General features: G+C 39.8%; 1 protein-coding gene across 4 annotated transcripts; it reads right to left on the reverse strand.

Annotated features, from left to right (window-relative positions):
• Positions 1-344: 344 nt before the first annotated feature.
• Positions 345-23941, reverse strand: slc38a9 (solute carrier family 38 member 9). Of its 4 annotated transcripts, none has more exons than XM_037753094.1 (16): positions 23842-23941; positions 23613-23711; positions 21858-22001; positions 17767-17896; positions 15390-15508; positions 15217-15280; positions 14941-15034; positions 13441-13611; positions 11946-12005; positions 11021-11230; positions 10289-10396; positions 9258-9364; positions 8643-8756; positions 5676-5824; positions 4405-4494; positions 3088-3253 (listed from the first exon to the last, which is right to left on the reverse strand). In XM_037753094.1, the coding sequence occupies exons 3-16, from the start codon at positions 21953-21955 to the stop codon at positions 3088-3090; spliced, it is 1680 nt and encodes a 559-aa protein (XP_037609022.1). In that variant the 5' UTR covers positions 21956-22001; positions 23613-23711; positions 23842-23941. The 4 variants fall into 4 exon arrangements, with proteins under 4 accessions (XP_037609024.1, XP_037609022.1, XP_037609023.1 ...); XM_037753095.1 differs by having other exon boundaries at positions 23819-23892; XM_037753096.1 differs by having other exon boundaries at positions 345-3253; positions 23613-23900.
• Between the last annotated feature and the right edge of the window lie 1315 nt (positions 23942-25256).

Genomic DNA, 25256 nt, shown 5'->3' on the forward strand with positions numbered 1-25256 from the left:
ATTTTGGAAACTAGGTTGTGTCGTTGTAACCGGTCTGCGTAAAGGATGATTGGATATCATATTGTTCTGGGAAGCACATGTTAAGTAAAGCCAGCCACCTGCTGAATGTTAAACTGTCTCCCAAGTTTATTATTTCGTGTATTTCGAGTGCACCACAACCTGTTTATAATTCTTGAAATTGAGTCCATTTTGGATTTATTAATATTTTATATTTGCACTCTATACATTTGCACTCTTTCCTACTTTGTACTGCAACTGTTGCACAACAATTCCCCTTGGGATAAATAAAGTTCTATCTTATCTCATCTTACAATTTGATTAAAAGCAGGAACAGGAAACTACAGTTCTTGTAAGACCGACACGGTTTATTTTCCCTTTTTCAATCCTATCATTAGTAAAACACAAGACATTAGATGCAGTATCTATATAGGCATCATGTAAACATGTAAATCAACACTGCTCATAAAAGTTAAAAGATTTTGACAAACGTTTCTTCAAAAAAATATTCACACAACATGGCTGTCCTCAAAACATATAAACAGTTGTACATAATCACAAAGTCAGTAATATGATTCCCTGGTGTCAGAACAATACAACTCGATTTGATCATAAAATCCAGCTGTAAAGCCTTCCGTGTAACAAATTTAAACCTGCAATGACAAACGAGTTGTGAACACAACACTGACATCATCACCTTTTAAGTTGATATGAACTTGTTAGCAAATAGTTTCCTTATCTCCACATCCCAGATACAGGGCAACATGATCATTCTTTTGGAGCGGTGTCTCTGCAATATTCACTCTCTTTTAGCTCTGTGTTTGCTCTCTACCAAGAAAAATATCTGGCTGCTAAATGCTCCACAATGTTCACCAGCTATAGTCTCTGGCTGAGCAGGCAGTGTACAGAGGGTTTATCAGAGTTTCTTCTCTGAAAACAGCTGCCTGCTGCTAAACGATGAGTTGAAACCTTCTATAAAGCTCCGTAAAGCTGAGAGGGTGCTGCACATTCAGCTGACAATTCTCTGTAGGTTCATCTCTAGGAACGACACCTCATGTTGTCATTTGATCCATTGTTATTATAAAAAAAAGACTGACTATATTCAGTTGACTGAAAATTGTAGAGTTAATGCTTGATTGAGCTGCTTGAATCTACATAAAAACAGACCTTTAATAAAATAGCTTAAAGGAGAACTACATCCATTTTCATGACAGAAGTCATAGACCCTATGGTCTAGGACAGTCCAAAAATATTAGTAAATATGAACAGCTCTCTCCTAGGGTGCTTCACATCAGGGACCCGGGCCTGGATCTGAGTACACTTGTCTCCAAAGTCCAGTTCGATTGATGTCTATTCCGATTGTGTTGATTAGTATGAACGCTCCGTACCGTACTCGGGCACTGTTCGTCGATCCGTACCGGAGTCCACTTGAAAAGGTGGTCTGGAGTACGGATCATGTGTACTCAGTTACGGTTCACATCAGGTGTGAAAGCCAACCGTACAAAAACCCAGAAAAGGAGCGCTATTTAATGTGAGTAACGTTAGCAGTTAGCGAGTAGTTTTGAAAGGGCAGGCTTTTTTTCAACGCTGCCGGTCTCCTCCGAAATCTGTATACATAAAACTGTTTCATATCTACAGTATGTCTGTATCTGCGCGCAGCATGCGGCGAACTCATCCTCTGAGCTGCACGGCCGTGGATGATACAGCAGGAAGGCGGCGAGAGGTTCCTTAAAATATAGATAATAGGCGATGGGGTTGAGTGATGTTTGTTATTTTATTTAGCTGATTTAATGGTCTGTCTGTGAAGAACGAGAGACGCTCAGCGGGCAGAGAGAGAGACAGGGTGTGGGGGGAGACAACGTGTAGAGTCGTCCTATTTTCACATCTAACTCGGTGAAATAAAAGTTTATTTAGACCAAACCAGAGTTGGTGATTGTTGGAAAGACTAACGACGACAGTAGTGGTGAGTTTTATTTAGTTTCTGTCCAGTTTGAATGAAGTGTTTTACGATGCTCCTCCACTAGAACAGCTGATCTCAACATAAACAAATACATGTGGATGATGATGTAAGTGTACTCAGGTATGGAACAACTTTACTAATGTGAAAGCTGAATGGAGGGGGGGGGGCAATCGTACTCGGGCACGGTACGGATCAATCGTACCTAATGTGAAAACGCCATTAGAGTGCTAAACTCCAACTTGTGATGTGATAGGGTATATAAAGTGTGGAGTTGCTCCATAGACAATGAATAAGAGAGATGTTCTAGATGACACTGAGAGCACCCAGAGGAACGTTCTCAATATATGGGAACATTTTCTGTTTCACTACTGAGAACACCTCAATAGAATAAAGAGAAAGAAAAACTAACATTCTGTGGGTCCATTCGTTGTCTCTGGAGCAGCTCCAGACCTTATACCCTATGACTGGGGACTTACGTACTTCTCTGGTTTGTGGCTTTGAGAGAGAGAGGAGCTCATGTTCACACATATTGATTGAACTTTCCAAGGTCATAAACATAACATATTGGAATTCTTCCTTTAGGTGGCGTTCCCCTTTAAGTAATAAAACCTGTATCCCCGCTAGTGAGCTTGAGGATGGTGATGTCAGTCCGTCAGTCTGTCCATCAAACACACTGATCCAGAGTAAGATATCTCAACAACTAGCCTACCAGCAGAGGACGAACCTTTTCCATCGTGGACAATCTTTGAGCTTTTGTGATTTTGCACACAAGCGCAAAGAAACGACCTCTTTAAGACCAGGTAGTGTTATCGCTCTCAATACTTACCCCATATTTCAAACGTCTCTTGACGTTATCATAATAACTCTTTATTGTTGGGATTTATTAAGTGTGTGATATTCTATCTTATACCACAGAAACAGACATTAAATCGGACTGACTGGAGGCTTCTGAGGTTTATCTGGGTATTATTTTGGTGGCCATGACACATAAGTAGGATAATGCACACTGTGCAGGAATACACTCAATTATTTTGTATCTAAATTTCAGAGATTCCCATCTGAAATCTCCATCACATCTTTTTTAATCTTACTCCAGAATGGTTCAGAGTGTCTGTGTTCTGACTGCTTCTCTACATGAGGAACTGAGCCAGCAGGTTGGCCATGCCCAGCAGGATCAGGAAACTGTGGAAGAGGGCTGACGGCCAGCGGAGCAGCCCCTGCCTTTTCTGGGAGATCATGTGGACTAAGGAAGGGAAGACAAACACTAAAGCCAGGCCACATGTTGCTCCGGAAAACCTGCAACGGGAGACCAAGAGTTAACATCAGTACAGAACATTTAGTGGAGTTTCACAACACGTCAACTAGTGTGTTAAACTGATGACTTAGGGGGCAAACTCAAGACAAGCCTAAAGAAAGCAAATGCAAAGTCTGTAAGAATTAGATAGTATATATATAAATTTATAAATGACACTGATGAGGTCTTCACAGTTATCCCAGCCTTACTAACTTGAGGTATAGTGTTTAAAAACATGGCTGTTAACCAGCAGGGAGGAATCAAACAAACTATGAAGTTGCATCATGGGAAATGCAGGATCCAGTGTTTTACAGCTTGACTCATACAAGGGACTAAAAGTCAGGATATCTCAGCCTCTGCCACTTCATTTCTGATCCGTCTTCTCTAATTCTTAATTTATGGAGAAGCATTTATATTTTTCATTTGATATTTATTTATTCAATTTCTCATAAATATATTTCATTACATATTTATTTATTTAATTGTCAATTTATAAATATATCAAATCGTAGTCATATAATTATGACTGGTAGTATAGTCCTCTATATCTATAAAAGCACAACACTGAAATGCTGGAGTACTTTTTATGATTATTAATGTTGTGCTCTTGTCACTGCTGCCAATCAGTTCAGTAATCGTACCGTTCATGATCAACTTAATACGGATTTTTTTCACACACTTTGAAACGCAGTCAAGACTTTTACAGATAGTTTGGACTATATTATCTTATGTTACGTTCATTGCTGCCACAGGTTGGCCTCTGTTGCTATTACAGATGTCAGACACCAGTTTATACAAGGAGAGGAAAACATGCACATTCTCAAAACTGTTTGTGGTGCTGGGAGTAGATCCCCGACAATATGGACTTTTTCAAATAAATAATGACTTGCTGAACACACTCTTCTCTGCTTTATTAGTCAAAGTTTCGGTCAACAAGGACCTTCATCAGGACATTGCAGATGTTAAGATTAATGTCCCGATGAAGGTCCTTGTTGACCAAAATGTTGATTAATAAAGCAGAGAAGAGTGTGTTTTTATTTGAAACCAGTTTATACAAGAACATAAAAACAATAATTTGGACCGATTCCATTTCATGAATTAATCATTAGCTATCATACAGAATATGTGAATAGGGAAACAAGTTCAAACATACCTTATGATGGATCCAATATTGGGATAAAACTTGGCCATCAGGACACCAGATCCAACAATTAAGATGTTCAGTGCCAGAACGTGGAAGAAACTAGAGAGAGACAGAGTGAAAATAACATGTTGAAAGATCGCAGATTTACTGAATAAGAGACTGAAAACAACCTATTAAAGAGTTCATCTGTAATCAGGGTAATCTTCAATCTGAATTACAAGAAACTGCAGGTTTATGAAGGCCAAGTTTTATATATTTAAAGGCGTCTTTTTGTTGATGTTAATTCTATTTAGTTATTTCTATCCTGCTTGTTTGATATTTAATGCGTTTAATGTATAGCACCTTTAAAGTGTTCTATAAATAATAAATATTTCCTTACTCTCTTGGATAATTATTTACAGTGCTATTTGCCGTGTAAAACACAATAATTGATTCAACCTCTTTACTATGAATCTCATTAGCACAATGTTGATAAAGTTGATATTGCTAATGTGTTAGCAAACAGTTGCCTATTTCCATATCTAGCAGACACAGAGCAACATTATTTATTCATTTAGAGTTGTGTTTGTATCCGCCTCATGAATCGAAGTCCAATATCCACTCTCTATTAGCTCTGCTTTGGTCTCCACTACGTTCACCAACTAGTCTCTCATACTGTGTCTGTCTGCTGGTTGCTGCAGAGCAGGTAGTGTACACCGGATTTATTAGAGCTGCCTGCTGCTGCTGCTGCTGCAGTAGGAAACCATGGAAACCATAGAAACGAGGCTAAAGAGACCCACAGAACTGCAGAGTAGACCTAAATTATTCATTAAAAAAATAAAGATTTGGTTGTATTGTGTTGGTGTAACCAGTTGTTTTTAGAAGTTAAATAATTACTTTAATGGAGTCTACTGTCTTTTAACCGTTTCAACCGATAGCGTTAATTGGTGAAAATGCTTAATGTCGGTTAACGGTTAAACGGTTAATTATGGACATCCCTATTGCATACTGTGTGTATTTGAGGGCGGAGACATGATAAGTCAGACCGACAGCACATTCCACGAAGCTTCACACATTTCAAGATGCAGTTTTGTGTGGAAAATGAACCCGGGCTTCCATGGAAATCTGTTAAATATTTGGAGGGTCCAGTCACGCATTGGGACACAGCTAGTGTCAGAATGAATAATGTGGTATTTAAATGGAGACATATAGACATAGTTGTAAAACAGACCAGTTATCAATCTGCTGTGTAGTTCTGCTTCCACAGAGATAACATGAACTTCAATGATAATATCCTTCACCTGGGGTAATGATTTCCAAAGATCTGGCCCATCACCTGGACCCGAACCAGGTATCCCAGGAGGGGGTAGACCGTGATCATCTGGAACAACAGGAAGGTCCGAGCCACAAACACCATCACGTCACTGCTGGGGAAGTTGTCTAAGAAGTTCTGTAGGAGAGAAGAAGACAATGTGGGGTTTGTTTGAGAACTCTGTAGTGAAGCTACAGTAGCGCTAGATAACAATATGACTTTTAAGTCATATCTGTAAATATTTTAGCAGTTTGTAGTTGTTTCCAATTCCGGATTTTTGTGATAAATCCCCAAACCTTTGCTGCTTCCCTTAAATGCGGGGGTCTCCAACACGTCGCTCGCGACTCGTTTCTGAGTCGCTCGCCAAAGGTTTAAAGAATACGTAAACAAATGTGATAAGACAAAGTCACTTGGTAAACCTAAATTTATATCCAATCCAATTCACAGACATCCCGCCCCCTTCTGAGACAAACTGATTATTTGCCTATCAGCTGTCAATTAAACGAGTTACGCTGCTGCAACATTAAGAGATGTTAGCAGGCTACCGAACACACACCAGATTTGACAATGGCCGCAGAAAATAGCCAGGTCAAGAAAAGGCAAAAAACATACTATTTTCATGAGGAATAGGAAACAGAGTTTTTTTTTCACGTATGTTAATGGCAAGTGCGTGTGTCTTATTGTGAGCGTGTCAGTCGGTAGAAGATGTAACGTCGAGCGCCACTTCGCCAAAGTCCACAGCAACTTTTCAGGGGACTTTCCGGCCGGTAGCGGTCTACGAACGGAGAAGGTAAAGGAGCTGAAAACAAGGCTTAAAAGACGACAGTCTCTGTTTACCAAACCGACGAAGAAGGCCAACGCAGCGACAGAGGCTTCCTTCAAAGTGGCGCACATCCTAACGAAGCACAAAGAACCCTTCACCGATGGCGACGTTGTAGAAGAAGCGATGACTGCGGTGGCTGAAACGCTATTCAAGGAACATAAAAGTAAGACAGAAATGATGTCTGCTATCGCCGATGTACAACTCGGTGCTAATACTGTGGCAAGGAGAGTGTCTGCGCTGTGTGCGGATGCTGTGGAGCAGCTACAACGGGACATGGACAGGTGCAGATGGTTTTCCATCCAGTGTGATGAATCGTTTGACTCCAGCGATACGGCCCAGCAAGAATTCAGACTTTTTACTAATCAGCATCATTATGTAGTTATTTCGGCACACTTTTGATCCGTTTACAACAAAATCGCTGCCATCTTTATGCCTAGATGACGTTAGGTTGAGTGATGATGGAGTAGCTACAATGTTAGCAAAGCCTGGCATTGATCGATCCGAACTCCGTTCAGAAAACCAGCATTATAAAAGTTGTTTGCTTGTTGTGTTGCGGACAGACTTGACAAAGCATGAATTCTGTCTTTTTACAAATCAACATCATATCGTCGTTATTTCGGCATCATTTTGATGTCACTCAGTGACAGACTTTTGCGTTTGTAGGGCTAGCCCTCTGCGGTCCAGCCAAAAAGACTGAATGCATGTAATACCTGCATGTGAACTACAGATGATGAAGTGAATGTGAAGGGAAGTGATGTGATACAGTGATATGTGGACAGACAGTAAAATAAGTAACAACATTGTTTTGTTTTCTATGACATTAATCTGATGTGAATTTAATAGTGTGAGCTTGACACATTGAAAATGTAAAGACAGAAAGAAAACATGCACATGCTGCTGAATTTAAGATGTTGATGATGTCAAAATGTGAGTGTTGGATATCAACGTTTTCTAAATGTTCACACAAAAGAAGCTTATTCAGCTGCTTTGGGTGGAGCTGAGCAATGTGAATAAATGTTAATAATATAACATATGAGGAGCTCTCTGCCACTTTCATTTTGTCAAAGTAGCTCTCAGAGGAAAAAAGTTTGGAGACCCCTGCTTTAATGCATATAACCAAATGTTTGGGAGCAATTCTTATGATGCCCCAATGTCAACTATGTGGAGTTCAACATTTGACTTTCATATGGACAAAAGAAGCATTTCTCTCACATTTCTGAGCGCATCCGTAGAACTTGTCAACTTCAACCATGTGGATTTTAAATCTTCCAAAACGCTCAACTTCTTGCTCTTATACTTCTTACTGTGTAAGAAGTATAAGAGATGAAGAGAAGTATAAAATGTTACTGGAAGCATGTTCCTTTGTGAACAAGACTACATTATTAGAATTGCAAAATGAAGTTGTAGTAAAGTAAATTTCATCCACTTGTAATTTAATGCAAAATTATGGCAAATATTTATATATATATATATATATATAGCTGTTTTATCTTAACTACGACTTCTTGTCAATTATCAAACTAGTTTAAAGGTTTGAAGAGTGTATCTGGATCCAGATGTGCATCTGCCGCACATCTGCTGATTGACTTATTGAGGTTATGATTTCTAGACCAGGGGTTCCCAACCTGGTTTCTTTGCGGTTTTGGTGCTTCTGTGTAGTTTGTGTTGGAGTCTTGTCTGAACAGCGTAGCCACACGCGAGCGAGCATGGGACACCGACCCGGATTGATTAAAATGTGTAAGAAGTTACAAACAGTCCCTTTAAAGAAGGAAAATAGGTTGGGAACCACTGTTCTAGAGAATACCTAAATCCTGTCTGGTAATATTAGAACTTTATTTGCACATGGATGAATTTTAAGTGAGTCACACTCATGACCATTGAGTTTTTTCAGGCACGATCAAATATGTGAAGTGTCCCACTTGGTGAACTGTAGTAGTAGTACTCAAAGGAGAAGTGAAAATAGTGGTTTACTGTTGCATAAGTTTCGTGCTACAGTACGTGTCTCCAGGACCACATTTTGCCGTGATGACTCACACACAGGAAACAATATCAGCGTCGCTGTCACGGCCGGTAACATCAACAGAATAAAAACACGGAACAGAAGAGAAGTGAAAGCAGAAGTGTAAATCTCACTGGTTCAATGCAGTCTTTGAAGAGAGGTGGTGAGGGAAAGGCAGCAAAGATCAACACTCCCACGTACAGATAGGTCATCCCCACTAGAAGATAGGCCACGGACAGGTCCCGCACCTAAAAACACCAAAACACATTCACCTTAGTGCTCAGCATCACTTTACTCACTGGGTTCCCTCAGGTCAATAAACCATGTTGGGACTCAATTTACAGATGTTTCTTCTTATTATTATTATTATTATTTAACAGCTGTTTACTATTGACCATTTATGGCTGTGATATGAATACTATCTTTGTTTTATGGCCTGGCTCAGATTAAACCATTTGTAAAACATGAACAAATACATACAGAGAATGAATACAATAGAACTTGGTAACACTAGTATAGTGGATATAATATAGTGGATATTTTATTTGAAGACTCCTTCCTTCCTGTTTCTGAATTGGCCGTTAAAAGGCACTGACGAAACACTTGCATAATTCACTCTTAAAAAATAACAAGAACCAACTTGTGAGACTGAACTGTGTTATCTGAACTAAATCAGCAGAGAGCAGATAAGTAGAGTGTAATGCATATGTTTGTGTAACTGGGCATTAGCGTGGTCGGATGAGGCTCACATTGTTCTCTTGGTGCTTGTTGCTCTTCATTAATGTGATGATGCAGTTGTGAATGAAGAAGGCCAGAGTGAGGACACCAGTGAACTGAGGGAAGAGCAGTCTGAACTCTGAAAGACAGAAATGATACATGTGCTACTGTACAGAAACAAAAATAATCACACCAGTAGCCCCCTAGTGGTTGCAATGTTCATTACGTCTTACAGTCAAAATGGTTTATCCCTTTGGGAGTATGAATGTGTTCAGATTTGATAGCATTCTAACTTTCAGATTATCAGATCCGCTGCATGCAAAAGTGAATATTGTGGCCCTAGGGTGGCACTGGAGGAAAGCTTATGGAGGGCCCAAAATAGAAAAAGGTTTATCCTCTGGGGAGCTTCAGTGGGTAGAGTACATTTTAATGTCAATCTGCTGAATTATTAGGACAGCCATTAAGGGAGACAAACAGAGAAAGGATGGTGGAAGGTAAGGAAGTTATAATTTACTATTAGGGAACCATTAATAAAATGGATCATATCAAACAGCATGGCAATCTGGGTAAGTAATAGCTGAGCTGTCTATATGGAATATTTGGGCTTCAAAGGACTGACCAATATCATCATCCCTATGACAGCAGGGCAAAAACACTTCATCCACCAATTACATCAACGGATTCAGTAATAAAGACCCCAATATAAACGCTGATCACATAAATACAATATCCCAATATATATATTTATATATGGATGATAAATACCTTTCCTGTTTTAAGCTAATCTGCTAAATTCAACACCCATCTAACCAAGGTCATCACATTGATGCAAAAATCATATAAAAATGCCATAAAGCAGTTCTGCTCAATGATTAACAACATTATACAAGCTAAGATGTTACAGGAAGAACTACCACAGTGTTTACAATCTATACAATCAATATTGTCATATATATATATATATATATATATATATAAATAACTGGACTACAGGTAGCTAGAGTATACTAGGTTCATGTGAGTTGCTGTGGAAAGATACATAAAGAAGCATTAAAAGGTTTACCTGGAACGTAGAACTGGGTTGTGTCGAACCAGTGGAACTGTAGGTGGAAGCCGAGGCGGACAGCTTTAATAGTGACCAGCACAATCAGGTAGACCACTGATATGGTGCCTGGATAAGATAGAATGATGCAACAATGGATGGATGAATGATGCAGCACACAAGCATACTCAGAAGGAAAACCAGGGGCCTGTTCCAGAAAGCAGGTTTAACAAGCTCTGAGTGGAATAACCCTGTGTTAGGGTCACAGAACAGCTGATCAGAGTCAACTCTGAGTATACTGTGTGTTAATATACAGAGTTACAGTGATCTCTGTTTCTGGAACTGAAAACTTTTTGAGTTTCATTCAACTCAACAAACCCGCCGTCTGGAACAGACCCCTCACATATTACTTGTTTAATATCTAACCTCATACAACTGCAGTCAGATGTAGTCAGATCTTTACACTGAGGTAAAAGGTGTTTCAGTCATAAATCCAACACACTGACAAGCTGCCAAACATCAATTAATGCAGCTTTAATCTTAAACTGGGATTCAAAGACAATCAAAGATCTAAAGAAGCCCACTGTGGTTTTTAGAGCACCCAGTGTTCCCCTCAGGTCACTGCTTATGTTTCAAAACACCAACAGTGAGTTGGAAAGAAATTGTGGTGGCACACCCAGGTGTCCACGCCTTCTGACTTATCACAAACACTGCTGCCCTCTATTCATATCATTGCTCTTGCTCTGATCTTACCCAAGAAGGTGAACCTCGCGAAGAAGGAGGCTGAGCGGAAGCAGAGCAGCGGCAGCAGCAGGATGATGAGGTAGAGGGGGACGGTGTTGGTTTTGCTCCACCAGTGTTCAAAAGAGCCCACATCAGAAGTAGTATTTCCACTGCTGACAAGGTAAAGTGTGGTGACGGTGTAGTTCCCTCCAGGGTCAGTGTTAGGGTACGGACAGATGACTGGTGAACAAATCAACAACAAATTACCATCCACGCAGTCACTTTACTAACTCAAACAGGTTGTCTTCTTACTTGAGATTGAGGAAGTCATTTTTTAGAATATGAAGTGTGCAGTGAAGATCTTGACTGATACTAAGCATAAACAGATATAACATTTCTGATATTGATACCAGTTAAAAACAGATTTGAAACAAACTGGCATTTCCATTAAACATTTAGATCAAAAGGAGACCATAAATTATGGTTAAGATTTAAAGAAGTGGAACAGTACCAATCGTTATGACAAATTAGAAAAAATCAAATCATTAGCAGAAGACAAGTATTGGGCGAAAAAACAAAAGCTAAAATGATTTGTCTGTCGCCAGAAAAACATCCCAGGTTACCCACTATATCCAAAAGCATAGGCTCCGAAACTTTACAGTAGGATTTTGTTTTCTCACACACATACACACACTCCCGTCTTAAGGTTAGCCATCGTCTGCTAACAGACAACTTAGCAAAAGTCCTCTCAAACACTGTGTGATTCTGGGCTGTCTCAAACCACAGCTGACAGTCCGACACAATGGCCTTAGATGTGTGAGATATGTCCACCATCATTTCAGAGCCTTCAAGATCGAAGACAGCCTGTCAGGGATTATTTAGGACCCAACTCTCCCAATGTGACTACTGCTAAAACCCACATCTACAAGAAGTTGGATAGTGTGAAGTGACTTACCTTTTTCTGAGCCATTGGTTCCAAACTCTGAGTCGGAGATGTTGACATTGTGAGCATAGTCTGTTGACAGGACAGGAAACCATCAGATCAAAGAAAAAACTCTTGCACATTTCATTGGTACATCCACTAATCATTTAGCATCTCATTATCTATGAGCAGTTGTTCTGATGTATCATGTCAACAGTGCTATGACAGAGCCACCCATTTACACTCCCTACCACCATCTTGCTCTGCATTTGGTAAATCATCTTCAGAGTGAACTTCAGTGCAACATGTGAAACACTCTGAAAGACGTCAACGCTGATGTGTAGTTCCATTATATTTGCAGAGCAGATAAATAACCTATGATGTAGTGAGTTTGACCACGGAAACTAGATAGCTTTACTTATTACAATCTAGCAAATGTCAGCGCAATACAGAATCACATTCTCTAAGATTTCATCATTGTGTTTTGCCTTGCTATGTATCTGTGAGTTTAAAAGGGACTGTTTGTAACTTCTTACACGTATAAATCATTGCGGGTCGGTGTTGAATGTGCGCTCGCGTGTGGCTACGCTGTTCAGACTCAAAATCCAACACAAACTACACGGAAGCACCAAAACCGCAAAGTTGTATCTAGTGAAGCAGATAAAAACAGTGTTGGCCGCGGTCGGAGGACGCGGTCGGAGGACGCGGTCGGAGGACGCGGTCGGAGGACGCGGTCGGAGGACGCGCACACTACACACTGCAGAAGAGTTAGTTTAGCTCTGAGAATATCTAGTGAATGTACAGTGGACGTTTGTGCAGAAATAACTGCTGCAGCTCCTCCAGACCAACAGAGGTTTCCCGTGTCTTGTGAAGTGACGGGGCTCTGCAGAGAGAAACGTTATCGTCTCCGACCAACACTCCAGTGTCTCCCCTGTTCCCGGGGAGACCAAGGTACAGTGGCCAGAGAGTGTTGCCTTTAAAACTACAGTTGGTAACTTCTATAAAAAATAACTTTTTATCTACTGTTTAGCTGTAAAATGAGAGAGTGTGCTCCGGCTGGTCAACATGGCGGCCGGGTCACAAACGTTTTCATTTTACAGCTAAACAGTACACTACAAGATGATTCTGGACACCTCTTAGGAGAGAAATAGGCATTACAGTAACAGAATATTGATTCATATTTGATCAGCGCTGCCTAGTTTGATCGGAGTTCATGAGCTTTAGGAGCTGCGATTGACAGCTTGATTGGATGTTTTACTTTGGGCGCGGTGGAATCTTGTAAATACCATTAGGAGCACTACAAGGAGGAAGAGAAACATGGTGTTTTCACAGAGTATCTGTCTCATGTACTACTGTCAGGATACAGAGACAGTTTGAGCAAATGTATATAAAAAAAGTTATTTTCATAAAAGTTACAAACTGCAGCTTTAAAGTGCTGACCTGTCTTTGTTTAAATAATCAACCAAAACAGAACGACAGAATTATGCGATTCCTCTTTTCTGGTAATGACAAGAGCATTGTGACTTACTGTAGATAAACTGTCCGGTGTTGTAGAGGAAATTGGACATGAGGACCCAGTAAACCACCATGGCTCCAATAAGTGACACCATCGAGAAGACCAAGCTGGACCACTGGCCAAACTTGCCAAAGTAGTACCTACAGACATCGGGGAATTCCCAGTCGACCGTGTCCACGTAGGCTGGACAGAACACAGAGAATGAAGACATACATGTGGGATTACTTTCTGTCATGTCACAGACCATATTGTTGGAAAAAAAGCAGCATATTTTGGTGTTCTTAATGCTCAGGCCTTTTACATCTTTTACTACGAAATCATCCACAATCAGAGTTTGAGTCCAAATCATTAGCTTTCCCTGTAGCCCTTTCAGAAATACTGCACCAGCCCTTACCCTGCTCTGTGGATGAGACGATAACCATATCATAGGTAGGTAGAGAGATACAAGACATAAAGACTTAAGGAAGTTTTTATTTATCATTGTTGTAGGTCTACGGTACGACGGAGTACTAGGGCCACATTGAGGAAAAAAAAAATCTGAGATTTCGAGAAAAAAGTCGTAATTTTATGAAAATAAAGTCATAGGTTTACGAGAAAAAAAGTCGTAGTATAATGAGAATTAAATCATAATATTATAAAGTAGTAATTTGACGTTGCTGACCCCTGGTCTAGGAGATGCCCAAGCCTCTCTGCTGAGGAACACTGACATTTATCATTAGACAAACATTACCAAATTAATTTTACAAAATTAATTTTATAAAAATAAAGCTCCTCCCACCTCGCTTACTTTTAAAACACAGGTTTTTATACATGCAACATTTATATGTGCAAGGAAAAAGGAGGAAAATCAAAAGAATTTCCGCTACAATGAAGTCTAGTCTTAAGAACTGCGATCTGATGTGTTTGCCTGACTTCGGCAGTGTCAGTGTGCATGTTGATGTGAGGTGTGAAAGGCAAGTACATGCTAAAGGAGCCACTCCTCTGTGGGAACATGTAGACAACAGACACTCATCACAAACACCTACTAGAGGTTATTAAACAAGCAGGTATACCGGGCTTCCAAGCACCCGAGGCAAACCGGAAGCAAATGCACACACATTGTCTGGGGTCATCGGTGAATAGGGGATAAAACGACTTGTTTGTATGATTGAGCATGCTGACACTCTGCACACTGCCAAGATCTGCTCCAGCCTTGGACAAAAGGTCAGGGAGTGCAAGTTCGAGCTAATACTAATCTCAATAAATCGGTTTGCACCTCATTCGCGTGAAAGTGTCTACTAGTACTGTTCTCTGCAATAGATTTTATTCCTAAAAGGCAAAAAAAAAATTCTGCTCACTGTAGAAAGAAACTCCTGAACCAACCACAAGGTAACTTAATTCTATGAAACAAGTTGTTTTATATCAGAAACATATTCAGATTTTAAAGGATAATTCCCATTTATTACATTTTTTAAATCAGAAATTATAACTTTTAAGCAGAATCACATATTGTAAAAGTGTTGCTGGACTTACGTATTGCCTTTGGTGATTTGAGGACGATGTAACAACAGTAGAGCATCAGCAGGCCTGTGAAGATGAGGATGAGGATCCCCAGAGTGAAACCAGCCTAAAGGGACAAACACAACACTGACTGTTCACGTTTGAGTTTTTTGTCCTGTGAGGAAAATTTAATGAGCATACATATTGCACGTCTGCATTTCAAGAAGAACTGAGACCAATACACAGCTAGTCATTTTAGTGGCTTGGAACGAGGCGAGCACTTGAAGTATGTGGAATAAAGCAAATCACCTGCTTTATGCCCCAGGGTATGCTGAGTATAGACGTGCCCATCATTGTGTTCCATATGGCAAATCTGTGAGGAGAGAAAATCACGGTAATAATCACAGCAGTCATAGACATTGGCAAAGATGAGGTGAACTTAACGGACTGATTAAATGTGACTGTAGTACTGTAGGGCTTACATGGTGATGATACTGGGGTTTTTAGAGGTGTGGTCACTGCCTGTCACCTTGAAAGCCGTCCCCAGTGGGCTGTAGATGTAGATCTCCTCCGGCCCGGGGATCACATGGTTTGGAGGACTCTGAAGGAAAAACAGCCAGATATTAAAGATGAAGTCCTCACAGGTATAGCAACATGAGCCTTTATGGAAAATAAGGTCACCTAACCAGAATAACTGTTATATCATCTGACCACATTCCTTGCAAGGGCACTGGGCACAGTGGTTTTGTTTGATAAATGAAAGAGGAGGACAGTAGAAAGTGTTTTCAATGTATGTTCATCACCACTAGTCACATTTCATAAGCTTGAAAATCTATTAACATTAGTTGCTCTGTAAATAAAACCAACAAACTGAAACGGTCCTTACTGCAGTAAATTGTATGGCTCCAGCAATGTTTACTGACAGGTTATTTTTGATTCTGTTGTCCATCATTTTGAGAGGAAATAATAGTGTGTGTACTAAACACAGACAAAAGACCTTTTTCACTAAAGACATTTTGACATGTCACAGTAGGAAAAGCACAGGTATAAATAATAAAATGAATGATGGATGATTCAGTTTCAGCGTCCTGCTATTGTGTATGCTGGCTGATGGTCACAAACTGTGTCTGAAATCACTCCCTAGTAAGTTACTATATAGTGCACTATATCTAATGTTTTATGTAACAAAACTGACAGTCATGCCACACTGCCTCCACTACACTAGTGAATCTCAGTTTACCGTTCACCACAGAGTATCTGTTGGAAAAGAAGCAGTGAATGAGTGAACGATGGAGAGAACACTCGAAGAAAACGGAGCCATTGTTAGTGATTAAAAAGTGAGTGATTAGTTACCTACTATGTCTGCTATGATAAAGGACTTTTATAGGAATATTGAAATGATCACGGTTGCAACAATCTCATAGTCTACTATAACCATAGATGGATTACCACATGGGAAAAGAACATGCTGCACGGTTCTTATTATAATTCAGTAAGTGCGTCTGGCGTGTGCTCCTTGGTCTGTGGTTCCCGCCAGCCAATAGGAGAACCATAGAAGAAAACAACACACATGCTGTGCAATGTTGACATGCAGCCATTGTAAAAGCTTTACAGGGGAGATGACACGTGGTTTGGTGTGGGGACCTTGTGATTTAGATTTAACATCTCTCTGATAAAACAGATCTTAACATTAAAGCTCACAGAGTGCATCTCCATCTGAGCTACTAAAAACTAGGTTGTGGATTACAGTCGACATTTCATGACATGTACATTGTCTTAAGACTACATCTGAAGGGCTGTTCTCACATACAGACTCAAAGTAGCAGGCATTGCTTCTAGTTGATGCTCATAATGATAACAATAAATAAGCCGATGACCATGATGATCAACCTTTCCCATGTGCTTTTACATAGTTGAGTTGGAGCCAGCAGCTCTACAGCTAACTGCTGTGTTTCCCTAACCCAGGGGTCAGCAACCTTTACTATCAAAAGAGACATTTTAGGCAAAAAAAAAAAATAAATAATATCGTAATATTACGAGAATAAAGTCATAACTTTACGAGAAAAAAAGAAAATCACACGTAAAATTACTACTTTATTCCTCATAATATTATGACTTTATTCTCGAAATCTCAGATTTATTTTCTTTCCTCAATGTGGCCCTAATACTCCGTCGTACCATAGACCTACAACAATGATAAATAAAAATAAAAATGTGAAATGAAAAAAAACAGTTATTCATTTCCATTTTTAATGATGAATAAAGTTATAACTTTACGAGAAAAAAGGCATAATATTACCAGAATAAAGTCATAACTTTACTAGAAAAAAAGAAAATAACACGTCAAATTACTACTTTATAATATTATGACTTTATTCTCATAAAACTACGACTTATTTCTCTTAAACTTATGACTTTATTCTTGTAATATTACGACTTGTTTTTCTCGTTAACTTATGACTTTATTCTCGTAATATTACGACTTTTTATAGTCGTAATTAAAAAAAAGTCATAATTTTTCGAGAAAAAAAGTATTATGACTTTATTCTGGAAATCTCAGATTTTTTTCCCTCAATGTGTCCCTAATACTCCGTAGTACATTTGTTCTTTGGCCCTCACTGCATTAGACTTATATACTAGATACTTGGACTATAAACTGTGTTACCTTCATCATAATGCTCAAAGGTTTTGCGGCTCCAGACGGATTTTTTTATTTATTTTTTGCCTAAAATGTCTCTTTTAATAGTGAAGGTTGCTGACCCCTGGTCTAGGTTATGTGGTCCCTTGCTACTGTGTGTTGTAGGTAGGTGATAATCTATCAATGGCTATAACAACTAACTAGGTAGTGATTGGACCTACTAGCAGTCTGTCAGAAGAGCCCGTCAGTCTGCTGTAGTAATGGACTCTGCTGTTGAGGATGGAAGCCTCAGCAGAGACTCTCTCCTTCAGGTCATCACCTACGATATTCCTGGGCTCGACGTAGAAAGGCCTAGAGGAAGCAGACAAAAAAAATCACATCATTTCTATTAGTATTCATTCTATCAGACCATTTCCATAATCCATTAAAGTCCCCAAGTAACGGAAGTTAGAGCGTCTCTAACTGCCGTACTGTGACGTATCTCGCAGTGAAACGGAATATTTGAGCGGTTTAAAAGAGGGATTTAAATCAAATGAGTCGCATTTGATTGGGCTTCTAAAAAGTGGGCGGGCTTACAGTCTAGCTTGATACAGAGCTGCTGGCTCCACACACACCTCCCTCACCTGTTGTTAGATCAGGAGGAGGACGAGGGAGAGATGAGAGGGGAAACTTTACAGACCGGCTGTGTGGTAACTTTACTGTAGCCCAACAGTACATGCAGATGAACGGCACCCAGAGACCATCCGGTGGACGTTCCCTGCATGTACTGCTGCTCCGCAGTAACGGAGTTGGTTGAAAATCGGTAAAGTTTCCCCTGAATGAATCAGACTTCAGCCACATTGTTTTGGAAATGAAAACAGCGTTTTTGCCCTCTGATATCCAAAAACACATCTCTTTGTGCGTCTCTCCATAATGCTCTGTTAGCTACTTCGATCAAATATTGATTCGATCCACAAACGATTGGCTAGCTAGTCGCCCAAAGTCTCATTTGATTGGATGAATTTTTATACATGCCCCTGAGTGCAGGATGAGTCATCACACATTTGAAACCATTTACAGGAAGAGAAAAGACAGAGACTCTGATCAGACTTTGATGTCAAAATACTTTGACATTACATATATTTGGCATATAACAAGAGGTAAAGGAACAATTAACACAGGGACGCAGGATTATAACTGGGAAAATTACATTTTATTTGCATGGGGACTTTAAATGTTTAAATCAGGCAAAAACTTTGTGTGATTCCAGCTTTTCCAATGTGAGGATTTGCACCTCTTCTCGGTTTCACATCTAAACTGAATATCTTAAGGTTTTGAAAGTTGGTCGAACAAAATAAGAAATCGGTTTATGTCAACTTGGGCTCTGTCAACTAATGACAGGCATTTTTTCACTATTAGATCATGCAATTGATCCAAAAATAACTGAGAGATTGAAAGTGAAAAGTTAAATGCATCCCTAAATTGGAATAATACAGAGCACAATGTCTTGACTGAAGGAATTCATACATGCTAAAACAAACGTACACGTGTATGTGACTTCCTGGAAGGGAGTGTACAGTATGTAATGCTTTATGTGCTAGAAAGCTAGTTGGTCACTGTGAAATACCTAACTGGATTAAAATTCACACAGCTAATACTAGAGTGGTGCCAAAGACACACACACACTCACGCAATGTCTTAGTATTTGCTTGTCAAGCGAATTCCAGGCCCAACTTGTAGAAAGCACCTTGTTTATTATCTAACAAACACTGTCAGAAAAGAGAACCGTGCATGGTCTAGGCCAGCTCAGAAGACCAGGGTCCATGCTGGATTCAAACTTTGGGTAGAAGCTACTTTATTGGCCTGTTTTTTTAGCACGCGTGCGCGCGCGCACGCACGCACGCACGCACGCACGCACGCACGCACGCACGCACGCACGCACACACACACACACACACAAATTAAAGATAAACTAAAATGCAGTCCAACAAAACATCATGTGAGCAAAATGCAGTAAACAGCCTCCATCTCCTCGATGGAGTCATTCTCTAAACGACACAATGCCAGATTAAAAGATTTTCATCGTTAATATGTATGAAGTGTACAACTAGAAAACTTTAACACTATACCGCCAGGCTCCTAACGGCCCCGACACACTGAGCCGACGGTCGGCTGTGGGACAGTTTGGGGCCGTTGGTGAGCGTGTTCCGCACCGTCGGGTCTAGTCTGCCCACGGGCGATTCATGTTCATGCATGTTGAATCGGCGGCGGAGCTCGTCGGTGAGAGAAATCACTCTGATTGGCTGTTCAGCTTAAACGAATCAGTGCACGAGAAGAGTAACGGAAACTCTTGACAAGTAAAGTCAAGAGGACAAACACACAGAAGTCTCTTCTCGTTGTTCATCTTCATCTCATCAGATCGTTCCAAAACACGGATACTTTCACAACGACATGAACAAGGGTTGTCCATAATTAACCGTTTAACCGTTAACTGACATTGAGCATTTTAACCGATTAACGGAGAATACCCAGAACATGCCATAATGGCACTGAAGACATTGTTTCCATTCCCATCCACATACTTGTGTGAGGCTGGATTTTCAGCTCTGACTGCCAAAAAAAAAGCTCCGCATTAGCCTTGATGTTAGAAACATGTTGCGCTTGTCACTCACACACATAACACAACGCTACGACCACCTTGTCTCTGGAAAACAGGATCAGGGCTCACATTGACGGTGAGTTCAGTTTGGATTTTTGTGTGTTTTGTACAGTAGTTTAAATTGCATTATGCTTTTACTATGCTTCATATATCTATAACATGACATTAGTAGTAGATTAGCATCAGATGTGTAGCAACCAACCCCCCCCCCCCCCCCCACCCACCCAAACGGTCCATCAGAAATATTATAACTGCTGTCTGGTCCATGTAGTCAAAAAGGTTAGGTACCCCTGCACTGGAGCACCAAAAGTGAATTAATCTGCCTCTGTAAAACAAATTCAGTTTATTTTCTTTCATTGTGCCTTTTAAAAAAAATTAACTATATATTTTGTAGTTTTTTATTTCTTCAGTAGGAACCAATGGATTTGTAGCTGAGAGCCACAGACAGAGTAGGGAAGTCAGAAAGCATTGAGAGATTAGGCTTGGGCGATAGATGAGATTATCATTCTACATTATATTGGTTGGCCATGGTAATGGTCCTCATGTGTCCACGATAACAGAACAATGTTCAATTATGCAACACCTGTTATAAATTTTGCGTCATATTCAGTCTCTCTCTCTTTTTCTGGTTCTTTCTCTATGCTCCATCACGTTGTTGTAGCGTAGCGAACGTCTGATGATGTAGCCTACGTGATTAACTCCAGGAAAAATGTCCGCTCTCGTTAGACTAAAAGAATGCTAATGCACCTGTTTGGTGATTCTTTGGTTTTAAACCCAACGAAAACAGAGAGCCAGAGATGTGAACAAAGTGATTTGTAAAAGCTGTGCGATAAACAAGTCGGGACGCCATAAATCTTTGCTCCCAAAATACGCAAGACTGTGTGAGAGAAAAACAACTGCCACGACTCCATCCACAAAGAGCAGCCAGACCAAAACTCCTACCACGGCAAGCAATCAGCCCTCCATCGTCGGGGCTTTCGAAAAGGCAACAACAACAAGATATAAACGTGACAGTCAACGGTGGCGAGACTGTACGAGGGCAGCTACATTGTAAAAGAAATGGTTTCCATCCATACATTTAAAAAAAAAAAAGACTGTTTCAAGGAAATGGTGAATACATTAGAACGCCAATATGACTTACCAACTTCAGCAAGAGGTTTTCGCCAGCGTATTGCCAGCCCGGCGGCCTGCAGTGCTTACTGCCTATACACTGTCGCCACTCTGTGGCCACTTGTGTGTATTGCAACATATGCATCTCCAGCCTATAGACATTTATATCTGTGTGCCTCCTCAGCTTTTTTTTTGGACAATAATATCGTATATCATTGTTTTTGTCGTCAGTAGGGGGATTTCAACATCGTCCAACCCAATGAGAGACAGACAAACACTGTTGGTTTGGCTCTGTATAGGCCACTTTGGTTGTAACGCCCAGAAATCATGAATATGATCCCATTTATACCGTTGTCTGGTATAAACATATACATTAAGGCTCTAAATGTTCTGTTAGTGTGCCAGTAAATGCAACACCTTCATGTTACCTTCTGAACAACATGAACCTGTGTGGAGCTGTATCTCACTAGAGAAACTTTATTATTCTCTGTCATGTGCACACACACGCGTAGTGTGCTGGTAAGTACTGCATATTGATCGGTGTAGTGTTTCAGTGTAATCTACCTTTTAGCCTTGAAGTCCAGTGAGTCTGTGGAGCCTCGGTGGGAGTAGCTCTCTCCAGTCTGCTGTGAGCTCAGCAGAGGCCTGCATTCTTCCTCCATGATACCTCGGACTTTCAGCTAAAGCCTCTCAACTCTCATCACCTGACTGGGAGGAAATGAGTAGTAAAATGTAATCAGTGACAGTCACAGAGCTACCATAAAACAGTATTTGTGCAGTACAGTCGTTAACAGAAATCCTATGTAGTTGACATTACAGCTGTGTTGTTTCTGATTTGTGAATGTGTTGTTCTACCTTCCAGGTAGCTACTGGTTCCCTCTCACTTCATCATGCTGTGAAAATCAACCCGTAGACACTTGAAAACTGGGTAATCCATAACAGTGAATACTGTGTTTACTGGATTATCTGTCTCAAGCATGTTTCAAATCTCTGGAAGCTGATTTTCATACAGTCTAATAGGGGTGTAACGATACGTTTTTACAACGATACGATACAATTTCCATGGTTCAGATACAATTCAGGGCGATATTTGGCTCATCTAGAGCAATACGATACGATACGATACGATACGATTCAATGATTTGAAATCGTTACAGTAACTTTTTTTTCCAAAAATTCAGTCAGTGTGACTGTGGAATAAATCGCTGGATACTGGACAGTACAGGTCAGGATTCCTCAAAGTTTTTCTTGTAAGGGAATCAGGGATAAATTAATTATGGATATAAACAAGTAAACAACGTTTAATGGCAAATACATACACCTTTTATTGGAAAATAATAAAAAAGTGCAACTGCAGGACCTGCTGATTCAGTTCTCAAGATACAAGGCAGTGAAATATTTAACACAAAATATAATAAACCAACTTCTATTCAAGTTAAATGAACAGTGGTTTAACCTGCTGCTACTGTCCTCATTTTCAATATAAACTGTAGAGCAGAAATACAGAGATCAACCGCTGATAGTGATCAAACAGCTGATAGTGATCAAACAGCTGATAGTAATCAAACAGCTGATGGTGATCAAACAACTGATAGTGATCAACAGCTGATGGTAATCAAACAGCTGATGGTAATCAAACAGCTGATGTAATCAAACAGCTGATGTAATCAAACAGCTGATAGTGATCAAACAGCTGATAGTGATCAAACAGCTTGGGACAATAATCATTCCTATACAAATGCTGTTTAAATAATCTGTTTATAGTAATCAAATAGTCCACCTACCAACAGCTGATAGTGATCAACAGCTGATGGTAATTAAACAGCTGATGGTAATCAAACAGCTGATAGTGATCAAACAGCTGATAGTGATCAAACAGCTCAGTGACGTGACATTACCATAACCTCAGTGACATAGCCTCAGTGACGTGACATACCTCAGCTCAGCCAGGCGGCACGTGACAACACAAAGGCTCGTCTGGTCAACATGTTGACTTATTGAAACTGTCTGACGAGCTGACTTCAGCCTAACTTAATTTCTCTTATAACACAAACGTACAGAGATAATAACGTTCATATTAAGTGCTGAGATTCGGCTAACTTTAGATAAAGGTGTAAAGGTGTTCCTACCGGAGAGCGACTTTCTGTTTCCTGAAGTAACGTTATCTGAAGTAACGTTATCTGAAGTAACGTTATCTGAAGTAACGTTATCTTAGCCAACTAACTGAGGTGAAAGCCCACAGAGACTAACCCGTCTAGATGACTGTTAGCATAATGTTAGCGTAGTTAACGTGATACAATGAGTTGAATGAGTCCGTACCACAGTGTGCAGTGAAGCTCCTTCCTGGTGTCTTCAGCTCATCTCAGGTTCGCTGTGTCAGCAGATGTTCCAACCACAGTCTGACTAACGAGACTAAAACTAGACAAACAATCAGACGACAACACTCAGCGGCGGATGATAACAGAGGCTAAGAAAGAATAACTGTTATATAATATATACAGTAATATAATTACTGTTACTGTTACTGTAAAGGAAGGAGATCATGTACTAGGAGGATTGTTCCCGTGATGAGTCGAGCTGTGCTGTCTTGTCATTAATCACCCGACTTCTTCTTCTTTGTTTTGTATGTCCTCTTCTTCTTCTGGGGGTTTGCAGAGACCGTTAAACTACATTACCGCCTCCTGCTGGACACAACTGGGATGTGTCTTCCCCACTGAACGTGAGGGAAATCTGTGTATATTTTTCTTAAAAAAAAAAAATATATATATACATATGCATCTTTTGCTTATAATATCAGTACCATATATATATTTTTTTTTTAAGAAAAAAAAAAATATATATATATTATATATGTTTTATATATTTCTTTATATTTTTCCGCCAACATATATATTTATATATTTATATATATATATATATATACACACACAGTAATTGCCCAAATTGCACCCGACGGCATAGGCCATCGGTGTGTGAATGAGTATCTAGATGAGATCCTGATGGGCAGGTTGGCACCTTGTATGGCAGCCTCTGCCATCAGTGTATGAATGAGTGTGTGAATACTGACATGTAGTGTAAAGAGCTTTGACTGATCGGAAGACTAGAAAAGCACTATATAAATACAAGTCCATTTACCATATATATCAAAATATATATAGAGAAATATATATATATATATTTGTGTGTGTGTGTCCGTGTGTGTGTGTGTGTGTGTGTGTGTGTGTGTGTGGGATTGAGTGTAAATAAAGTCCGGTGTGTGCACATTATTAATATGAATACGTGGGGCAACAACATACATTATGTTATGATTTGATGATGAAATAGAAGCTTCCTTTAACATCCACATACTTTTGACCTCACTGTCAACAGCCCACAGATGCATCCACTCTTCAAATGAAAAACAAATGAAAGCATTGATAATCCTGTAAAACATTTAATGAACAACATAAAAAGAAAGATGATCAATACAACCGATAAACATTTCCAGCAACAATCAGCACAACGTTTTCCAAATTCAAACAACTTTGACCTTTCAAAGAGTATTAATGTTTGCTGTCCTATAACTCTGCTACATGAACAAAAAAAAGATTTAAACACAGAAACATTTGAAGAATTAAGAGTACAAAATGATGTCATTAGATTGTCTATAGATCTTTTAGACCTTTGTCACAAAGGCAGTGTAACTGTAAATAGACATGACATTTTTCTTTTCTTAAAAATAGAACCACCTCATAAATGACTGCTTCCAAAGTTTGAGATGCTGTTGGTTTACGTTGCCTTTTTCCATACATACAGTATATATACTCATTCTGACTCAGCCTGATCCTGTGGAGGCTGGTAATGATGACATTTACAGTTAGACTTCACCGATTGTGATCAGGTAGGATATCTGCCACCCACTATTCCATTTATTGTCTTCTTAGCTGACAGGTTGTAATAACCGAGTTAAAATGCTCCTTGCCA

The sequence above is a fragment of the Sebastes umbrosus genome, chromosome 19 (genome assembly GCF_015220745.1).
Source record: "Sebastes umbrosus isolate fSebUmb1 chromosome 19, fSebUmb1.pri, whole genome shotgun sequence".
Lineage (NCBI taxonomy): Eukaryota > Metazoa > Chordata > Actinopteri > Perciformes > Sebastidae > Sebastes > Sebastes umbrosus.

What these genes read in the sequence shown, in the direction of transcription:
- slc38a9 (XM_037753096.1), bottom strand. Translation starts at nt 21,955, where the DNA reads ATGGAGGAAGAATGCAGGCCTCTGCTGAGCTCACAGCAGACTGGAGAG. An exon ending in CAAATCACCAAAGGCAATAC is followed by an intron (nt 13,612 to 14,940) that starts GTAAGTCCAGCA and finishes TGTTCTGTCCAG; the next exon opens with CCTACGTGGACACGGTCGAC. An exon ending in TCAAAGACTGCATTGAACCA is followed by an intron (nt 5,825 to 8,642) that starts GTGAGATTTACA and finishes TCTCTCCTACAG; the next exon opens with AACTTCTTAGACAACTTCCC.